This window comes from Styela clava, chromosome 4 (genome assembly GCF_964204865.1).
Source record: "Styela clava chromosome 4, kaStyClav1.hap1.2, whole genome shotgun sequence".
NCBI classification, from domain to species: Eukaryota; Metazoa; Chordata; class Ascidiacea; order Stolidobranchia; family Styelidae; genus Styela; species Styela clava.
The window spans coordinates 4,037,028-4,056,610 of NC_135253.1; the positions used below are offsets into that span (position 1 = coordinate 4,037,028).

Consider the following 19,583-nt stretch of genomic DNA (forward strand, 5'->3'; position numbering starts at 1 on the left):
TTCCGTAAGTTCATTGCTGCGGCGCACAGACCATCTCGACTCAGATGAAATAAATTTACGACAATAATTGTAAAATATTTTCAATCAAAAACTCTGCTATGTTAAAACCACTCCCGGGTCGACGCGTTTAAATATGCTTCCATGTCGGCTGTGATTTAATTCCGCGGCATATTTGCATAACTATATTTTCAGAGTTATAAAAGGAGATCATGGCTCCATCAACTTGTCAAAAAATTAGAGTCCTTAAAATTGGGGTTTCGAAATTTGTCGAACGTTGAAAATTGCTTAACTTTATTTACTTTAATAAGGTATGTAAACCCTGTAGGTGCTATATTAATTCCATTATCATCAGTCAGAGATTTTTTGTGTAATTTTCAAAAATGATCAACAGTCATCAATATAGATAAAGCTGTTTAAATTGCATTTAGGGAGGTCTCGAATTCGGAGTTAGGGTTGACATTATTATTTGACGATCGTATTGTCACCGTGCAACAGTCATCAGAACGCAAGAGTGCAGTTTTTTGTCATAGTAATGTAATATGAAGTATTGCCATCATAAGAAATTACGAACTTCATCTGCCATCATATAAGGATCCCCCAACATGTGTTTCAGCTTCAAGTTACCTGTACCAAGTTCCTACGACTACCGACTCGAAAGCTTGAAATCGATTCTATTTATAGAATTAGAATAGATAATTACATACCACCAACATACAACTACGAAATCCCACATAAATAATCCGAAGATTCAACGTAATATTCTTTATTAAATTTTAGAAAGGTCACAACAATCGAATACGCCAGTGGAATTCAACAACAACAGATGGAACACAGAAAAAAAAAAGCATAGCCAGAATCATATGACCTCTGGAGGTAAACCAAAAATATTTTGCTGAACTTAGTCATCGACTGTAAAGGACAACTTCATAAATAAAGATTTGAAACCAAAAGGATGGGACTGACCTAACCTAAATTTTCACTAAGACAGAAAAGGGAGAATAATGTTGTTGCTGAAGTTACGTGGCGGTCGATTGGAAGGTTTTGACGAAGTTGAGCACAATTTCTTTCAATTTAGTTTCGGTGTCCTCTGATAACATAGCCTCAGAACTGAAAAAGGAATTTGGGATTAGTGTTATCGATCTTGATATACCAGAGACTGAAAAAAGCTATTTAACAAAAAAGCTAAAACCAATTCCTCTGTAACTTTCTATGGTCTGTGGCCAGAGTCTCAAAGACTTTTGAATTTGTGGCTCCCTGCTCTTTTATAAAAATATACACTTTTGCTTAGTTTCCAGTCACTTCATGTGCAACGTTCAATAACAAAAAGCCAACAAATGAAAGTAAAAGAAAAAAGCATTGAAATCGAGAAATAAACAAATCAGCCAATCTAATTAGTTCACGGCTTCACACGCTCCTAGCAAAAATGTTAAAAGGCTTTTGCTAGTGGCCCAGAGAACCGATACGCGGGTCCTTAGGGAGGCCTATAGAAACGCTGGTCTAAACAAAGGAAGTGCATCAGTTCACACCGTCCATGAGTGCCACAAATCAGTTTATGTAAATCAAGCTACAAGAGAATTTTATTCTTGAAATATTCAAAATAACATTGTGAAATAGTACCATTTATATTTGTACACATTTGAACAATTAACAACTTTCGTACTGTAAATTATCCTTTCAACCAACTGCCTTGTTACTATAAATTTTACTTACCGAATAGTATCTACCAAACCGGCATGGTTGGTTCGCATGTGGACTAAAAATTGTTCTTCGTATTCAGTTATTCTAGTTGGATCAATTTTGTCCAAGAAACCTCTTACACCGCAGAAAATTACAACAATCTGTTCAGCAATATCCATAGGTGCTGCAAAAGAATTTTATAGTTGATAGCAAAGCAATCTAACACTTGCAACAGGGCAGCAGCTAAATTACTGACCATTCAGTAGCCAGTATACTTACAGTATTGAATTTGTTTCAGCAGTTCTGTAAGTCTGACACCACGATTTAACAGTTGTTGAGTAGCGGCGTCCATGTCACTTCCGAACTGTGCGAATGCAGCGACCTCACGATATTGGGCAAGATCCAGCTTCATGGTTCCAGATACCTGAACATATGAACAGTCTTTAGATTGACAAAGTAGAATAATTTCCTATTCTAGAATATTTTAGAATACTTATTAAAATTGAATCCAGAATCCTATTCTATTTTTAAAGTTACCGGTATTTAAATAGTGGGAATTCCCCACCAGATTGCTTGAATAATATTTTAAAAAAGCAGCAAAATTGTAATCTAAATGCGTTACTATCTTTGTAGACTACCGGTATTTAATTGAAAATGTCCTCAGCATTGCATTTTATTTTATACCAAATGGACATTTAAATCTTAAGACAATGAAATTTAGGAATTTTGACCTTTTTTTGCCTTTGTGAACTATTTAAAATTTATGTGACCCCTAAATACCTACATGCTACATAGATCGTTACGACAATTTTTATATACCTTATTAATAGTAAACGGTGGGATACAGAAATCAATATGAAAAAGCATTTAATAATTTGAATGTACGAGTGCCTACACCGTCTAGTGCACTGAAACATACCCGCTGAGAATTACATGCAGAATTAGCGTGATGACACTGCAACCTGTGCGGCAGCAGCAGGTACTGCACTTCGTAGGGAATGTATTAATTATTGGTATAGATCAGTGGTCGGCAACCTTTTTCAAATGACGGACCGGTAAAGCCTGACCAAAATCTTGGCGGACCACCTATAAACAAACAAACTAAGCCTATGCAATACATTGAACGCATTATGAAATTTATGTTGACAATATACTAAACACGATGGTGATGCTATTTAACGCGATATCTGTATTTGTTTGACGGCCATTAACTGTTCCCATATTCGAGATATGGTCGACATTGACACACGTAACGTGTTTCTTACATCCACCCTACTTCGATATTTCGTTTTTGTAGTTATTAATATTGATAAGATTTCGGGAAAGTTAACAATTCCTGTATCATTTTGTTATGGAGATCTTATTCGGACTGATGAGAGGCATTCTTATACGAGCGTAGAGAAACAATTGACCCAGCAATATTGCGACATACTGACATGGCAATTGTTTATGAAGTCAGACATGCTGCTCAATAGTGTTGTGCGGTGGTCGGCAAACTTCATGTACTTGCGAGCAAAATATACACATTTCCGGTAGCGCGCGGGCCGCAATATTCCTATTTCCGCCTGCGAACAATCGCTACATTAATTGAATGGTGCATTCGCATTGTTGCCCTTGTATTGCTGTGTTGAAAGCCACAATGGGATGTGTATGTGGCGTTTTTTCCAACAATACATTGTTTTTTATTTACTTATTATCAATGTGAAAGATGATGTTTTTATGGCAACTTGTCGTCCAATTGATGCTCTGACAGGCGAGTACGAAATTCATTCTAAGTGTAATGCATTTTAGATAAAGTTGCTCAAGGCCATATATTCTTCCGACACATTACACCTTTTGCACTAGCGGACAGATATGCTGTGAAGCAGTACCGGGTCTCGGGGTCGAATTCGACGACTTGTTTCGTAACAAATTTAAATTAAAACCCTTAACTGCGATGCTGTCTGGGCATATCGAGCAAACCGGTTTTGGAATGCGCAAGAAAGAAAAATATTTTTCCGTCCAAGCACTTTGGAATGCTCGACCCTCGTCGCTCCGTTTCCCGGACATTTTTAATTTTTAAAAATCAAAATTAACTCTAACGCTACTTATTACAAAACAAGCACCGTACATCAGCACTTGTTACCACATAAATCCGTGTAGAGACAATAATAAATTTATAATCTTATTTGGTTTTATGTATTAAATGTCGGGTCGATCGAGGGCCGCAACAAATTAGCTCAAGGTCCGCATTTGGTCGGCAGTTTTGCCGACCCCTGGCGTTGTGTTTGTCTGGTTTACTGTTGTGTTGGGTGCTGTTTTTTAGTCGTAGGGTTTGTAGTTAGATTGTAGAAGTTTTATTACAGCCTTGTCCGTTTTTGTGTCACCTCTTTGCGGACCGGCAGTAACCTTTCCGCGGACCGGCGATGGGCCGCGGCCCAATGGTTGCCGACCACTGGTATAGATTATTAAATTTAACCACCAATAATTATAATCAAGTATCAGCCAGCGTGTTGTCGTAGTCATGATTTTGTACGAGTGAAATTTTCAATTACAAAATTTTGATTTTCTGTTAGTTTTATATCTACCTAAAGTTGGCCTTATTTATCGTCAACTAAAATCATTTGATTAATAAATTTGAAACTGGGAATACAAAAATTTACACTCGGCGAATGGGCCGAAATCGTTTATCTGAATCTTCTGGATTCGTTTCTATCGGGATTCGGTATTCTAAATTGCCCATCCCTACACAATCTTGTAGCTACAAATGATAAAACACAGCTATTCACAATGAGTAGTGGTATAAAAGCATTTCCTTTCCCTGTATTGTAAAAAATTGAATAAAGTAATGTAATAAACAAGAAAAATGTTGAGTAATTACCTGTTTCATTCCTTTAATTTGTGCAGCAGATCCTACACGACTGACAGACAAACCTACATTGATAGCAGGTCTGATACCCTTGTGGAAAAGCTCAGTTTCCAAAAATATCTAAAATAAAGGAGATGAAGGTAAAGCTTTTATCTACAGGTTATTTATTATTAAAATTCAATCAGCGTTCATCGATTTTCAAGATCAATTCAGAAGAAACAGTGTAAGAAACTTGGCCAGACTGCTACAAATATATAAAGAACATTACAAAATATTAAAAATACAAAGTCTTCACATTTCTGGATAATGACAGTAATTGCTCAGTAGACTCACTTGTCCATCAGTAATTGAAATGACATTTGTTGGAATGTAAGCAGATACGTCACCAGCTTGAGTTTCGATGACAGGAAGAGCAGTCAAAGAACCACCGCCAAAATCATCATTCATTTTTGCTGCTCTCTCGAGAAGACGAGAATGCAAGTAAAAGACATCGCCTGGATAAGCCTCACGACCCGGTGGACGTCTGAGCAATAGAGACATTTGACGGTATGCAACAGCCTGAAAATAAATAAAAATGATGAAAACAAGAAGATACACACAAGAAGAAAAAAGCTAAAAAAACATACCTGTTTTGACAAATCATCGTATATGATCAATGCATGTTTGCCATTATCACGGAAATATTCTCCTATAGAGCATGCAGAGTAAGGTGCAAGATATTGCAAAGGAGCAGCATAGGCTGCAGATGCAACGACAAAGACCGTATACTTGAGAGCATCTGTAGAAATTAAAAAAGTATTGAGGTTTGATTCTAATTTGCCACTAAATCATTACGCATATAAATTCCCATGGAAAAACCTAGAATTTGACGACTATACCAGCACGCCATCTTAGGGATTAGAGAAAAGGGCAAAAATTACGAAAGAAAATCAAGTTAAGAGTAGGAGAGCTTATAGAGGGTTGTCGAAACTAGCTTTTTCAGGTTACACTTCCACATTCATATCCAATTATTTGTCAACGACCTACATTTTTTTAGATACGTTTCTAAGTATTAACCATTGGATTTGATCTAACCTTCATCTTCCAATCTTTTGATAAGTTGAGCAACTGTAGACTGTTTTTGTCCAATAGCAGCATAGATGCAATACAATTTTTTCTTTTCATCTTTGCCTTCATTGAATCGTTTCTGATTGATAATGGTGTCAATCGCAACAGCAGTTTTGCTGGAAAAAAGAAAAGCTTATGGTAATGAGCAGCAAGTGGTTGTGATCACCAACTAGGTGACTTTCAAGACTATATCAGAAGTTTAATATTTTTCAATTGGCTTTATTTATACATCTCAGTTCCATTATTTGAAGATGAGGTTTTTCCATACTGTAGTGTTTTCATTTTGATAGTGCAATGATGGGCATAACTTACCCTGTTTGCCTATCTCCAATAATCAGTTCACGCTGTCCTCTTCCGATTGGCACAAGTGAATCTATAGCTTTCAAACCAGTTTGCATAGGCTCGCTCACACTGATACGAGAAATAATACCAGGTGCCTTCACATCTACTCTTCTTCTGATTTTTGTGTTCAAAGGACCCTGGAAATAACAAATGTAATTACTATAAAATCATATCACTTTTAAAACTTCCGATTGGCATATTTGACTGATACCATAACCGCAAACCAATCATTGACGGGGGATGAGGACATGCAATAGACCGAAAATATAACTGCAAGATCCATTGCCCACCAACCAATATAACTTTTGAAACTAACTCTTTACCACGTTAGATAGATTTGTATCTAAACTATTAACTAACCCAACCTTCAAAATCAGTATAGATACACACCTTGCCATCAAGAGGATTTCCTAATCCATCAACGACTCTTCCGAGAAGTTCTTCACCAACTGGGACATCTACAATTGCTCCAGTTCGTTTAACAATGTCCCCTTCTTTGATATTCCTGTCATTACCAAAAACTACAACACCGACATTGTCTCTTTCCAAGTTGAGAGCCATACCCTAAAATGATACCAAGAATAATTGTCAAATGCCGATAGTAATTGACTGCATGCAAGCTTCAAATCTGTGTTACAGAACAGGGGTACCTCTAAGGGTCTATTGCAAGATTTTTGGGAGTTCGTGAGCTTCCCATACATAATATGAAACGGCAATAGCAAAAAAAGATTTCATTCGTTCATCTGGACTCTCAGTAATATTTTTCTTCTAGATAACTATCGACTTGTTTTATTGAAAAGCGCCGTTAGTTCTGATAAATCATCCATGGCAGAGATTAAGTGTAGATTACTTTATTTCCCATTTTTCATAATAGGCTAAAACCTTATCTGGGATACAAACCTTGAGGCCGCTACTGAATTCCACCATCTCTTCTGCTTGGATATTGCGTAACCCATGGACACGGGCAATACCATCTCCGATCGCCAGCACTCTTCCAGTTTCTGTTAAATCTTCCGATGGAGCTGTGCCACTAATCCTCTCTTCCAAAATTGTGGCAACTTCAGCAGCTCCTTGCTTTTCTGCATTTAGTGGTTGATTTATGGAGACATTTCGGCTTCCAACAAAGCTTGCACCGAGGCTTTTGCAGAACTGTCACATAAAAACAGTTTGTTAATTTGTATAAAATACACTTAAAATGTATTACAATAAAACTATTTACAATGCACCGATGAGACTATAGCTGAACCAGGAGTGACTGCTATATGAACTTTGCTCTTAAGCGAATCAATCCACAGCATTTAAATACTCATATCAGTGGTCGGCAAACTTTATGTACTTGCGGGCCAAATATCCACTTTCCGGTAGTGTGCGGGCCGCATTAATTTTTGGCTATGAAACTTCAACTGTAAATCATGGCGCACTTGCACCTTCGATTGCTGTGTTTTAGGTCTGCCACAATGAGACGCGTATGTAGCGGTTTTTTACATATATTATCAGACAATAGATTGTTTTTATTTACTCAACAATTGGTTGAAAGGATAGTGTTGTTGCTTCGTTGCCCCGCATTACGTCGTCCAAATGACTATCTGACAAGCGTGTACAAAATTAATTCTCGTTGTAATGCATTTTAGAAGCAGTTCACATCAATGGTGCTTCCGAAGTGCAGATTGCACATTTTGCAATGTTGCGTAGCTGAGCAGTGGCGCATCTCGGGTTCTCCTCAGGCAAACTTCCCTCAGTTTCCCCAGACATTTTTAAATTTAAAAATCAAAATAAACTTCACTTATAACTAAAACCAACTATGCGATGTTCATCAAGTAAACAACATGAAACTGAAGCTACTTGCTACAAAACAAGCGACGTACAGCTGCACTTGGTATCACATAAATCCATACGAAGACAATACTTTTAAAATCAATTTTTGTCTATGCATTAAAAGTCGTTCCAAGGGCCGCAAAAAGGTAGTAGGGACGCAGTTTGCCCACCCCTGCTCTAAATTAACCGATAGCACAAAGCATAAATGGCCAAGCAATTGGTCATGCTTAATATTTGAGGTGTACATAATTTATATAGTCAATGAAAAAGCCATTAAGTGCAGGTTCTCTGTAATCAGTCAGTTTGTAATGTTAGTACTTTTCAGCACTGTTATTAGTGGCTGTTTTATTCCGCCACCCGTCAAGACTATTGAATATAATTGTGAGCAATCACGAATTACAGTCTAGCAAAATGTATTCCTCATGTGTGCATTTTTTATAGCACTAGTGTACTCTGGCATGCACCTGCCATGGAATCCAGGCTAGTGGATAAGTCTGTATGAAGACAAAACTGAAGAACAGACGCGGTTGTTCCCGTGTTACGTACACGCTTGCACGATACAGTTGTTAAGCACAGAACTGGGGTCTCGTATGGTTTTGTACCTCAAGTCGTTCTAGTGGGCGATGCGTAACGATCTTTGCATGTGTCATTCCTAATCCCCTCTATCCAAAAACTACGTCACAATCACGTCATAAAGCTTGCCGAAGTATACATACGGTCGTTGGGAATGGCATCCGTACCGACGATAAAGAACTCACTAACGACAGCATCTGTCATATCAGCAACTTTCTAAACAGCATAAAGATCATACGAGTCCGGTGCGCCGCCAAACAGGCCCGGAAATTACATCGGGGCATTATTTATGTTAACCCGATCAACATCAAATTATTGAAAAGAGGAAAAATAAAACTTCAAGAAAATCAATATCATGGGACGAATTATGTGAATCGTGCGAATGTTGAAATGATCTGAAGGGAGGTTCACACCATAAGGACAAATGGATCGGATGCAAATCGTGCAATGTTACGCATTTGTTTCATTTTAATTGTTGTAGCGATCCACATGATCTCTGTGGAAAATTATGACAAAGTATTTATGCAGTTCTCTTTTTTATCATTTCTTATTCTTTACCGTATTTTATGTTTTTTTTTAATTTTACTTCGGAATACAAAAAATGATAAAAAATAAGCTTGGTTTCATATTAGTGTGATTAGGTATCAATGTGCAATAAATCTGTAAATAGCAATACAGTACATTGAAAAGGTACACCTAATTTAAAGAAAAATGTTTTATAATAATGTGCTATTTTGATAATGACGCTCTTTTATGTTATCACGTCGGATGGTAGTCTCGCAGTGACGTTCGTTACGCACATTCAGACGTTTCTTCCCTTTGGTAAGAGTGACGCGACACTTTAGCTCTCTGCGTAGAAGTCATGTAAGGGGAGGTGAAGAATATCAGACGTCAGTTAAGGAAATCGAGGAACATTCATTGAAAAATTGGGTCTAGTATAGTTTAGTACCACAAGTACTTCCGGTGGGCGTAGCATAACGAATTTTGCATATGCTATTCCTAACCCCCACCTGACTATGCCATCCAAAAATTACGTCACTATGACGTCACCATCACGTCATAGGGATTGCCAAAGTATAATTACGATTGCCCGAAATGACATCTGCGCCGCCGATTAAAGCCGGCGATCTCTCTTCTATCGTGATCGTTGTGACGAGAAAACGGGAGAAATTGATTGCTCGATTTCGGGTGATCGTCTGCGCGTTTTGGACCACCATCCGCATACTTCGGTGGGCCTTATTACGCCACTGTGACGTCGAAATGACGTAATTTTTTGGTGACGTAGTCAGGTCTGCAGGTGGGGGTTAGGATTGACATATGCAAAAATTGTTGAGCCAGGTCAACTAGAAGTACATGTGGTACTACAGTACTAAACTATACCAAACCCGAAAAATTATCAGGATTTTTCTCAAATTTGCAGATGATGAAATCACACTCTCAATCTGTCAATGCAGCAATGCAGCAATGTCCTACCAGTTAAGTTTGAAGCGATTTAAATATATATGACCGAAGTAATTGCTGAATTGAGCATTTAATGCTGAAGTTAGGCACTCCGACACCATACTCTAACTCAGTAACTTAAAGTCCTAAAAGCAATAGACTAGGCGTATAGCATAGGATAATGACGAGCTTGTTGTACCGTACAAGCTGACGAGAGTTGTGTGGTACCGGTAACAGTGTGCCAGTACCGGTACCGTTAGGTCTGTAGGTCACGGGGTGCCTATTCGTACCGTACACAATACAGCAATACCGGAACGTTACCGATACGGCCAGTGCCATTGATACCGTACCGGTACAAAGTCCACCACTAATAAAATTATGTAAGAAAGTATCAAACCTGTTGTGTAGCTTTGTGCAAAACGGCGGAGGCCACTTTTGAGGATAACATACTGGTAGATTCCGCTTCGAGTCAGTTCCTTGCCAGCCTACGCAACAACAGCCGAATGAATCAAACCAAATCTTGCAGAGGACGAACACTCGGACGCCCCTGAAAAAGCAAAAATCATCCCCGAGGTCTGTTCGTTTGATATAAAATTTCCGACCTTTGACCGTTCGCCGGTAAAAAACTTCCGGGTAAGTTGATAAAGGTCAAAAGACATATAGAAATTTTATTTTTAAAGTCGTAAACATTTTATGGCGTATTTTCATATCTTTACTCTCATTTCTCAGACAGATATTTATGTGGGGTTGTTGACATTGCTCCGTTAGTCGCGTTATATCTCAGTTTTTAGTTGTGTTTTCAAAAATTAGTTGTAAATCAAATGACGTGATTGTCATTACTGTATGTCTTCCGAGGAGCTTTAGTTCAGTTGCAATGGACTTTTCCCCGACCTTTGACCCCAGAAAAATTATTCCCATACTTTACCATTGCAAAATTTTCGGGGCTATTTTAAGAGTGCTTTTGCGAGTTGGCGCCTGTAAAATGGGGAATGTGTTTTAAACCATCATTATGATTCATCACATACAACAATCTGTTCTTTAAAAGTACCGGTAAAGAATTTTAGCCTAGTCTATCACAGCTATTTCTACACTCATTTTTTATTACTGCAATCAAATTAAAACTCCTAGGAAGACAGAGTGATCATTGACTTATCTGATTGATATTTAAGTTTCCGAAACACAACTGAAAACTAACGATTAGGGTTAAAAAACGCGAAAACGAGGTAATGTTTACAACCACGCTTGAAAATCTGTCTGAGTGAGACTGAGAAAAGTGTCTGAGCGGATGCGAAAAGGGAGCATTGTTACGTCACTTTTTGCATCTTGCTGATTGGCCAATTTCACGATGTAAACAAGGAAATCGAAGCTCGGGGAAAGGTCCATACTCAAAAATTGGTCCCGAAAACGCTGCTATAGACTGGGGCTAGGCTAATATTAGCTAGCGGCACGCGGATATATATTTTCGATATAAATAGTGGTTTTAATCTTTCTACAATGAAATTTTTTTATGCGGGGTCAAAGGTTTGAGAAACATCAATAAAAAAGAAATAAATGAGACGCATTTTCAATGTTATAATTAGATATTTTATAGGAAGTTGAGAGGTTTGATGATTGGTGCGCTGTAATAAGAATAACATAGACAGAGCGAAATTTATTGCCACAAAAATAAAATCAACACTAATATAAACATGATACAATAAAGAAAATATTTCAGCAGTATTAACAGTGATTGATTATTGTTTGTGTGGATCGGTGTGCAGGACGGATTAAGGTCATCTAATCTCCCAATCCTTGTGTATATGCTGTATATAAGCTCATCATGGAATAATATAGTACCATGGGTGAATGTAAATGAGATTAAATAAAATATGAATAAGATAAAGAAATGAGTGAATGAGTCGGCAATTTGAAGTTATTTGAAAATGGCAAGTCAAGCGGAAATTTAGGATTTTGAGAGGTCATGTATTGTTTGAAGCCGGGCATGTCCAATGGAGGAATTATAAAAATCAAAGATTTTTTTTTATCGGACACGAACCGGGATAAAAAATTAAAAAATAGGGACAACAAAATAATATCATCACAGAATCAGCAATAGAGTGCATGACGTAAAAGTATCATCTGACAAAAAAGCAAGGGAAAAATACTAACAATCACTGAATATTGCATAGTTGCTACCGCCATTTATAAGTAAAATACATGCTGGAAAAAGGGCATAGCTATTCTCGCATCGCGTATGAATATGATGTACAGCCGTGGTTTTTAAAGCAACATAAATTGCAAAAAAAGAACAACGTACTGCACATAGTCATCCGACCAAGTCCTTTTTTTAGTTGACATGTTTTCTAAAAGTCTGCTCGAAATTGCAATTAATCGAAGATTTCCGGCAAACTATTAACCACCATTGCCTTGTAACTTTATCAATACATGATGTCGAAATAATCACCACCACAGCGATGTCGGCGGAAGAAAACATAAAAGTGTTTTCGTTGTGCGGGATGTCATAGTGGGAGGGGGAACTGTCGGAGCGAAAATTGCCACTCTAGAAATCTGAATACTGAAACGACGCCCCAAAAACGTTAATGGCTCTAATTATTCACTTCTCAGATCGCTAGACTGCTGTCAGTTGCGGATAAAAGCATTGTCCATTGTTTCAAATATAGGATACGATAAAAATATAGAATAGATAAAAAGTATAGATAGCATATGTCAGCGGTGGCAAACCGCGCATCGCGAGACGCATGCGGCTCACCGGAGTTTTTGTGCGGCTCTTTTCGCTGGCAATATTTATATATTATTCAAATTTAACTAAGAGGAACTGTAGCGTAAGAGTTTTTTAATTCATTAAGCGGTTGAAGAATATATACTTTCCAATATTGTTACTATACGTTTGTGTAAAATTCTTTTCAGTTCACGGTATTCTAATATTATTAATTTTTTAAATTATGTGGCTCTCATATTTCTGACTTGCTGCATGCGGCTCTTATACTAAAAAAATTTGCCCACCCTCGGCATATGTCATATAGCCTACATGGGCCCTACAGCCAGTGGTGGGATTCAGCCGGTTCGTATCGGTTCTATAGAACCGTCTAACTCCAGCAAAATTTTATGACATCATCGAACCGGTTAGCATTAATGATTACTGTCAATGTTGTTTTTGTAACAGAACCGGCTAAAAAATATGACTTTTGGGAAGGAACCGGCTTACAAAAATTTTGAATCCCACCACTGCCTACAGCCAAGCACGCGACTTCTGCGACAATACAATGAGGTGTCGATGAAGTTTCTGGTATCAATCATTGACAGGTGCACTAAAACATATCTTATTATCTGTTATATATCACTAAACTATTTCAAAGAACCTTTGTCCAGTCGCTGGAACATCTCCACCGAAAACCAGGAGTTCGATCGCATCCGGGTTAAGAAATTTGTATCATTCAATAATAAGTAACTAGAATCTAAATCTTCACGAGCAAGTCAAACGACCCTGTGGCCTTCAACGCTTGTGGCCTTTCAGCTACGACATTATGTTTACAAAACTTTGTTTTATCGGACACGTAGTGGACATAGCGATCGTTTCAATAGTATGTTGTTGTTCTTTGACACTTTTTGGACACCTAGTGGAAAATCTAAAAAGTCGCTTTTCTCTTTGATTACCGGACCACTTGCTTTGAAATTTTCAGTAGTTAAAGATGGAATTTTTTTATAAAAGGCTATGACTTTTATTTATTTCTAAATTTTGTATGAATTCTATTAAATTTGATATTTCGTCCAAAATTTCTCTGTATTTTTTTATCCATGGAAACACGGATTTTAGTCCGCGTGAAGTCTGGTTGTATCTTGATTCTACAAAATTCCTGCTACTGAAAATCTAGAATTTTCTTGATGGTACCGATAGCGTCAAAGGTACCGGTAAGGACTGATTCACTCTCGTCTACGTGTCCATATATTTGAGCGTTGCTCTCTTGTTTACAATATTCATATTATCCTGAATTCATTAACGTTAGAGTTTGTGTTATTAGTTCACAGAATTAATCTCCTCATCTCCCATGTGTACGAGCAAAGATGCAACTCGACTTGTGGATATCAAAATGACCAATAAATTAAAGATTCAATCTTCCATTTATTATATAACTAGAACACGTCTCAGACATAGTACATAGACAAAGTTACTGTCAGACGTTAAAACAGTGTTCTTCAACCTTTTACTACGCGTTATACCTTTTTCACTACTTATTTTTATCATATACCCCACAAATAACAAATGTAATTTGATAATATAAAGTAGAGAAATGTTGTTAGATAAAGTCGGTAAAGAAGTCTTACTCTGGTCACAACTACTATAAGTGCTGCATTAGGAAAAAAAGAAGAAATTGACGTTGATTTTATGACTATGGCTTGTGTTCAGAAATTTGAGACTGATTTTGCCTTAGCCTTCTCTGCATATCTATCTGCTACTAATTATTTTTTCGCGCGGTATGGGTTTGTAATGGGTCATATAATTTACCTCGCAAAATTCGTATAAAAACAAACACTTTACTTGCCATTCAGTGAATTCCAATGTGGAACGTGAACTGCCTCTGTTTCAAAACACAAAACTAACTGTTGTGTAGACTGTGGGTAGAGCAACGGTGCACACACAACCTTCGGCCGTCGTGAAAAAATAATGCGGCCGTCCACATACAAAATCCTATGAAAAAAATAAAAAAAATTCAAAATGTGGGATTTGGAGGCTATGCTGGCGTATATTGAAGCACTGCAGAAAAGTCAGACGACACGATGCGTCACAATCTGGGCGACCCTTGGTGGTACTTAACCTTTCCTGCTGATCGGCAGGTAATTGAGTGACAGTGTTACGCTTACTACCGCCAATAATATTTTCCCTTTTATAGCTTTTTTGATCGTGTTACATCCGAATGAGTACATGTTCCGCGAATCGGACTAATTGCCAGGCTGCGAGAAATTATGTTGGTTTGTTATTTTGTATCAGTGTAACTGCTTGGTTATCGAATATACAAAGAAAAGTCGCTTTATTTGACAACTAGCCCTTGATTAGGTGTTTTACAAGTATGGTATTGATTCCCAGGAGGTGTCTTAGCTGGTTCCATTACATTTGAACCCACGTACATTTGAACCCATGACAATTGCACCTGTATGCTATTGCACCTATGGAATTTTTTTTGTTTCACGGATAGTTAAACCCATACTAACCCTAACCCATGGGTTTTAGCACCCGCATATAGATTGAACCCGTGGATATACGCATGGGTTCAAATGTACATGGGTTCAAATGTACGGTCACCGTCTTGGCTGAGTATTTATTACACTTTGAGTTTGGATCAGTTGCGGAAGCGCTTCGTTGATTCGCACACGTGTCTTAAATCTACGAGTAGGCTACCTGTTTTGTCGCCTCCACATAAAAGTGAACATTTTTGTGTCGCTATATTGCGTATTTAGACGTTTCATACATCATTTCAAAGCGTTACGAGCAGTCAAACACAGTTCTAGCATAATAAAGGCACTTAAAAAAAGTCTAAATATAAAATTGCACTGTCGAAATGTACAAACGTAATATAATATTGAACACGGAAAGTCTGAACAGAAAATTCGCAGGTATAATGATAGCTACATGAAATTTTGATCGTTCAACTTTCGTGTACAAAAACTGCTCTGTGGTTTTTGTTTCAACTGGTGATGCGATGTTACTAATTGCCGTTTAGGTTAATTAGATAACATGCGTTCACTGGCCAAAATCTTGCTACAGACAACACATTGCGACTTTTCTTTGCCCTTTTATTGAACGGAATCGATATGAAAAAAAATTCAAATTCTAAAAAATTAATGAGTTGTTGGATTTCCCTGGATAAAGATTATGTTTTCTTGGTTAAAATGGCGATGCGCACTCGCATCCCTTTTGCAACTTCGTATTTATGCGAAGCCAGCTTTTTTACCATGGCCGTAATGAAGCAAAAAATCTTTCCCGAGTAAATGTTGAAAGGAAAATGTGTGCGGCTCTTACAGTTCACCCGAAGGTTCAATGACAATTGTAAAAAGTAGCAAGTACACACATCACATTGAATGCGATTTTACTGACTTTTGTCAGATTTTGTTTGTTCGTTTAAATAAAATACATTGAAAAAAAAGGTTTTATTGAAGGGTACTAAGACGTTTTTCATGGGGAGTCACAACTTGAGCATATTTTTTTGATGGCGCCACAATACAAAAAAGTTTGAAAACCACTGCCAGACACGTTGTTCCTATTTTACTTTCATGCCCTGTTTTACTTTCGAATTAAAGATGGAGCAATCTGTAATATGGTAACATTGAACTAGAAACAATAAAGACACTGTTGGAATATACTGAATAAGATTTTAAATTTATGTATTTAGAAGCCTATAATCTACCACTTTTATCAAGTCTGTCTATATTTCGCCAAAGAACCGGTATAATTCTGATCTAAGAGATGTTACACCGTGGTTTTCATACGATGCCACGTGTTACCAAATTTTCTGAGGTTTTTCCGGCGATGTTCATCGTCAACGTCCACTTGCAGTCGATATATATATATATTTAAATACATTGTTCTCATTGAGATAAATAAAATGATATGCAGTACTGATTTTTGAAGTTGCGCACTGTTTATAGTTGTGGGGTCGCGAGTATCCGTGGGCTTTGATTTTATGAAAATTGGGGTCGCAAAAAAAAGTTTGGGAACCGCTGCTCTACACTACAGTATACCCGGTTGAATAACTATGCTATTCCAATTCTCTAAATTTTATAATACAAAAAAAAAAATTTGATTCGAAAAAAACATGAAGATATTTAACTAACAGGAAAGCATTTCTGATGTAAATTGTATGTAGAATATTTGAAAATAGTTAAATGAATTTGGTGTAGTTTACTACTATAAATATACTTATTTATTTACAACCTAAAAATAAATTTGGATATTTAAAATCCCTATTTGAGATAAGATCCTTTTTCATTTCCCACTGAATAAAACAGCACTCGCACTTGTCAAAATCAGTGAAGCATGTAGCGTAGAATTTTCTTTGGGCTGCTGCCATTGGGCCTGCCGCCCTCGAGGCGGCAGAAGCATTGCTTAAAATCTGGCTCTTACAATTTCTATAGCGTATGCATTCCCGACAGTTGTGAGATTTCATTTGTCGTTACAACATAAAATACTTACACGACATTTATTCGGAAAAGCTATTTATCTTGATATTTCATTTTTCGAATGTAGATTAGCTGTGATGATGACTTACGGTAGTTGTTAAACTCCACCAAATAATCACAAATTGTAATCGTATACCCAGTTTTCTAAATCCTGGGTAAGATGGTGGACATAGGGTTTGGACCCTAAAATTTTAACCGACGATTTTAACCTAGTCAGATCCAACGCTCTAATCACCAGGATGCGCCGAAATATACACATATTTATTATATTTGTTTTTCTTATTTATTTTAATTTAGTCTGGAGCTCTATCCGAATTTTGGAAGTGTTCGGATCTCGGAAACAGTAGAGTGTTGTACTCACTTGTGAAATTTCTGCAATCGCAATTCGCAAGAATAATCCCTTTTTCCTTTATTCTAACAAAAGCGATGTTTTTTTTAAATTTTGGTAACTGGTAGAATCTCTCGTGATAGCTGGCCTTATTAAGTGTATTAAGCATGTGGTTTTTGTACAAATTATTATATTATTATATCTTAATAATATTCAGACTTGATTATAAATTTCGAAAAGCAATTATAACTAAATCTGCCACAGAGACAAGATAAAAGCAATTCGACCTTTAGAGAAACTTCGCGTATCAGTGTATTCCGCGAGAGGGCGCATGAATTCCTAGAATAAAATGATCAAAGGTTATAATGAATGTAGGACTTGCAAATGTCAATGTAGACCGTTCATTTCTTTATTTTATATTAATCTTAACTCCAACCAATTGAATATACCCGTGGGATTAAATTCTGCATTGTCGTCGCTGATTTATCGTTATACAAATAGATAAAAAAAACAGAAGTCTGTTCTCATAAAGAGTGGAGGAAATAGTGACCGAAATTTTTTTTTTCATAGAATTGATAACGCATATAATATATGATAAGGCGATGACGTCAGGCAATATTACATAATGGCACCTGTTTTTGACGTTAATTTCAGTTGCTAATGTTATTGGACAGTGTTATTGTAAATATCAGATTATTTGCCACTAATTACGATTTTAAAGTTATGATAAGTAATACGGAGTTGAAGAATTCCATAAACCATTTGGTTACTACACTCTGTGTCGGGTTTATCGAGCCTAATTAGCTATTCGAAAAATCCAGGTATTGATTGTCTTCTGCCATGGAATAAATGTAAAACTTTGGCTGTCGTTTTCAATACAAATTACAACTTGCGTACTTACAAGACGAACGGAAGCGTGTTAGGGAGCACGAACACACATAGCTAAATATACCAGTAGTCGATTGCCATTTGGCATACATTACGACGTTCTTTTTGTCAATATGTCAAGTGCATAACCCGACACATAATTTATAGCATTGCCGATGACACGGCGATGTCGATTTCCAAATTCCATACAATTTCTCCAGCTGTTTTGCCGCGAAGCTACCTTTTCCCATTCCCATAGTCAAAATTAGATGATATATAACTGGTGAGATCAGGATTTCCCCGGTAAGACCCAATTCAAATTTTTAGACTTGACAATTTTGCTTATAAGCCGATATCCATACGGCGTTGCTCTGCGATTCTTTTCAAATTTCAATAGAAAACTAACACGATACACGGAAGTGGCAAATCTGCAAAACAGTGCACACTGTGCATTATATTTCACTCGAACCAATCAATAACAATAGCACGTCTGCACCATTTTCACGCGCCTGAACAATTAGCAACGTACGTATGATCATGGAAATATCCAAAAATAAACATCCGTGACATTTTGACCTGCTTTTAATCAGCATACTGCGGTGTGCCGGCTTCCCGCTGTTGGTATTAGCATAATTCATACAACCTAATGATAATAGTAATTTATAGTATGAGAATGTTTGGCCATTTATGTTCCGGTAATGATGGGACATTCAGATACGTGTAACATTCAGCATTGATCGCTGAAGCTTCAGATTGAAATATCTCCCAGTTTTCTATTCATCGTAATCTTTAATAACGTTGAAAATTGAACACTTTATGCTTTTTTCTAACAGTTTAGTTGATAGTGCTTTATTTTGCATGCCGTGTGGTGAAGCTGGAATGACTCGTTATAGTATATGTGCAGTTGTATATTGTATGCGTTGAAATAGTGAGTCACAGCAACATGAGATTATGTCTTAGTTTTATGCAAGAAAATATTATCATAATATATTAAATAAACGGCACAGCTTTTTGCTTCAGGTTTCAATTGGGTTATCATACGGGACCAAAACCATCTGTTCCCAAGTGTTTGGCGACCCAGAAAACAATTTAAAAAACATCGCGCTGATAAGATAACTAAAGATAACACGTTCTCGTTACGTCAGGAAGTGCCCGAAATCAAAATTTGTATACGTCATAGAATTTTCGCATTATCGATTAATGATCAAATATATAATGAGCTGACGAATACAAAGTTAAAGAACAGGACGTAACAACTGAGCGCATTGTACGTGTTTTCAGGGAAATGCAATGTTTTTGAGGAAATAGAAAATGCCATAGAGTATCAATATAAATGTGCGTTTATTAAGAGACTTTTTGAGAGGCAGTTGTAGTAAATTTTATTTTTAGTTCAAGAATATGAGACATAAATAT

The 19,583-nt window shown here is 37.0% G+C and overlaps 1 protein-coding gene across 1 annotated transcript; it reads right to left on the bottom strand.

Annotated features, from left to right (window-relative positions):
* Positions 1 to 747: 747 nt before the first annotated feature.
* LOC120326138 (ATP synthase F(1) complex subunit alpha, mitochondrial-like) lies at positions 748 to 10,360 on the bottom strand. Its single transcript, XM_039392375.2, has 11 exons — positions 10,200 to 10,360; positions 6,875 to 7,123; positions 6,365 to 6,538; positions 5,945 to 6,111; positions 5,600 to 5,748; positions 5,152 to 5,303; positions 4,859 to 5,083; positions 4,538 to 4,645; positions 1,957 to 2,101; positions 1,711 to 1,861; positions 748 to 1,107 (listed from the first exon to the last, which is right to left on the bottom strand). The coding sequence occupies exons 1-11, from the start codon at positions 10,248 to 10,250 to the stop codon at positions 1,017 to 1,019; spliced, it is 1,662 nt and encodes a 553-aa protein (XP_039248309.1). The 5' UTR covers positions 10,251 to 10,360; the 3' UTR covers positions 748 to 1,016.
* Positions 10,361 to 19,583: the final 9,223 nt, after the last annotated feature.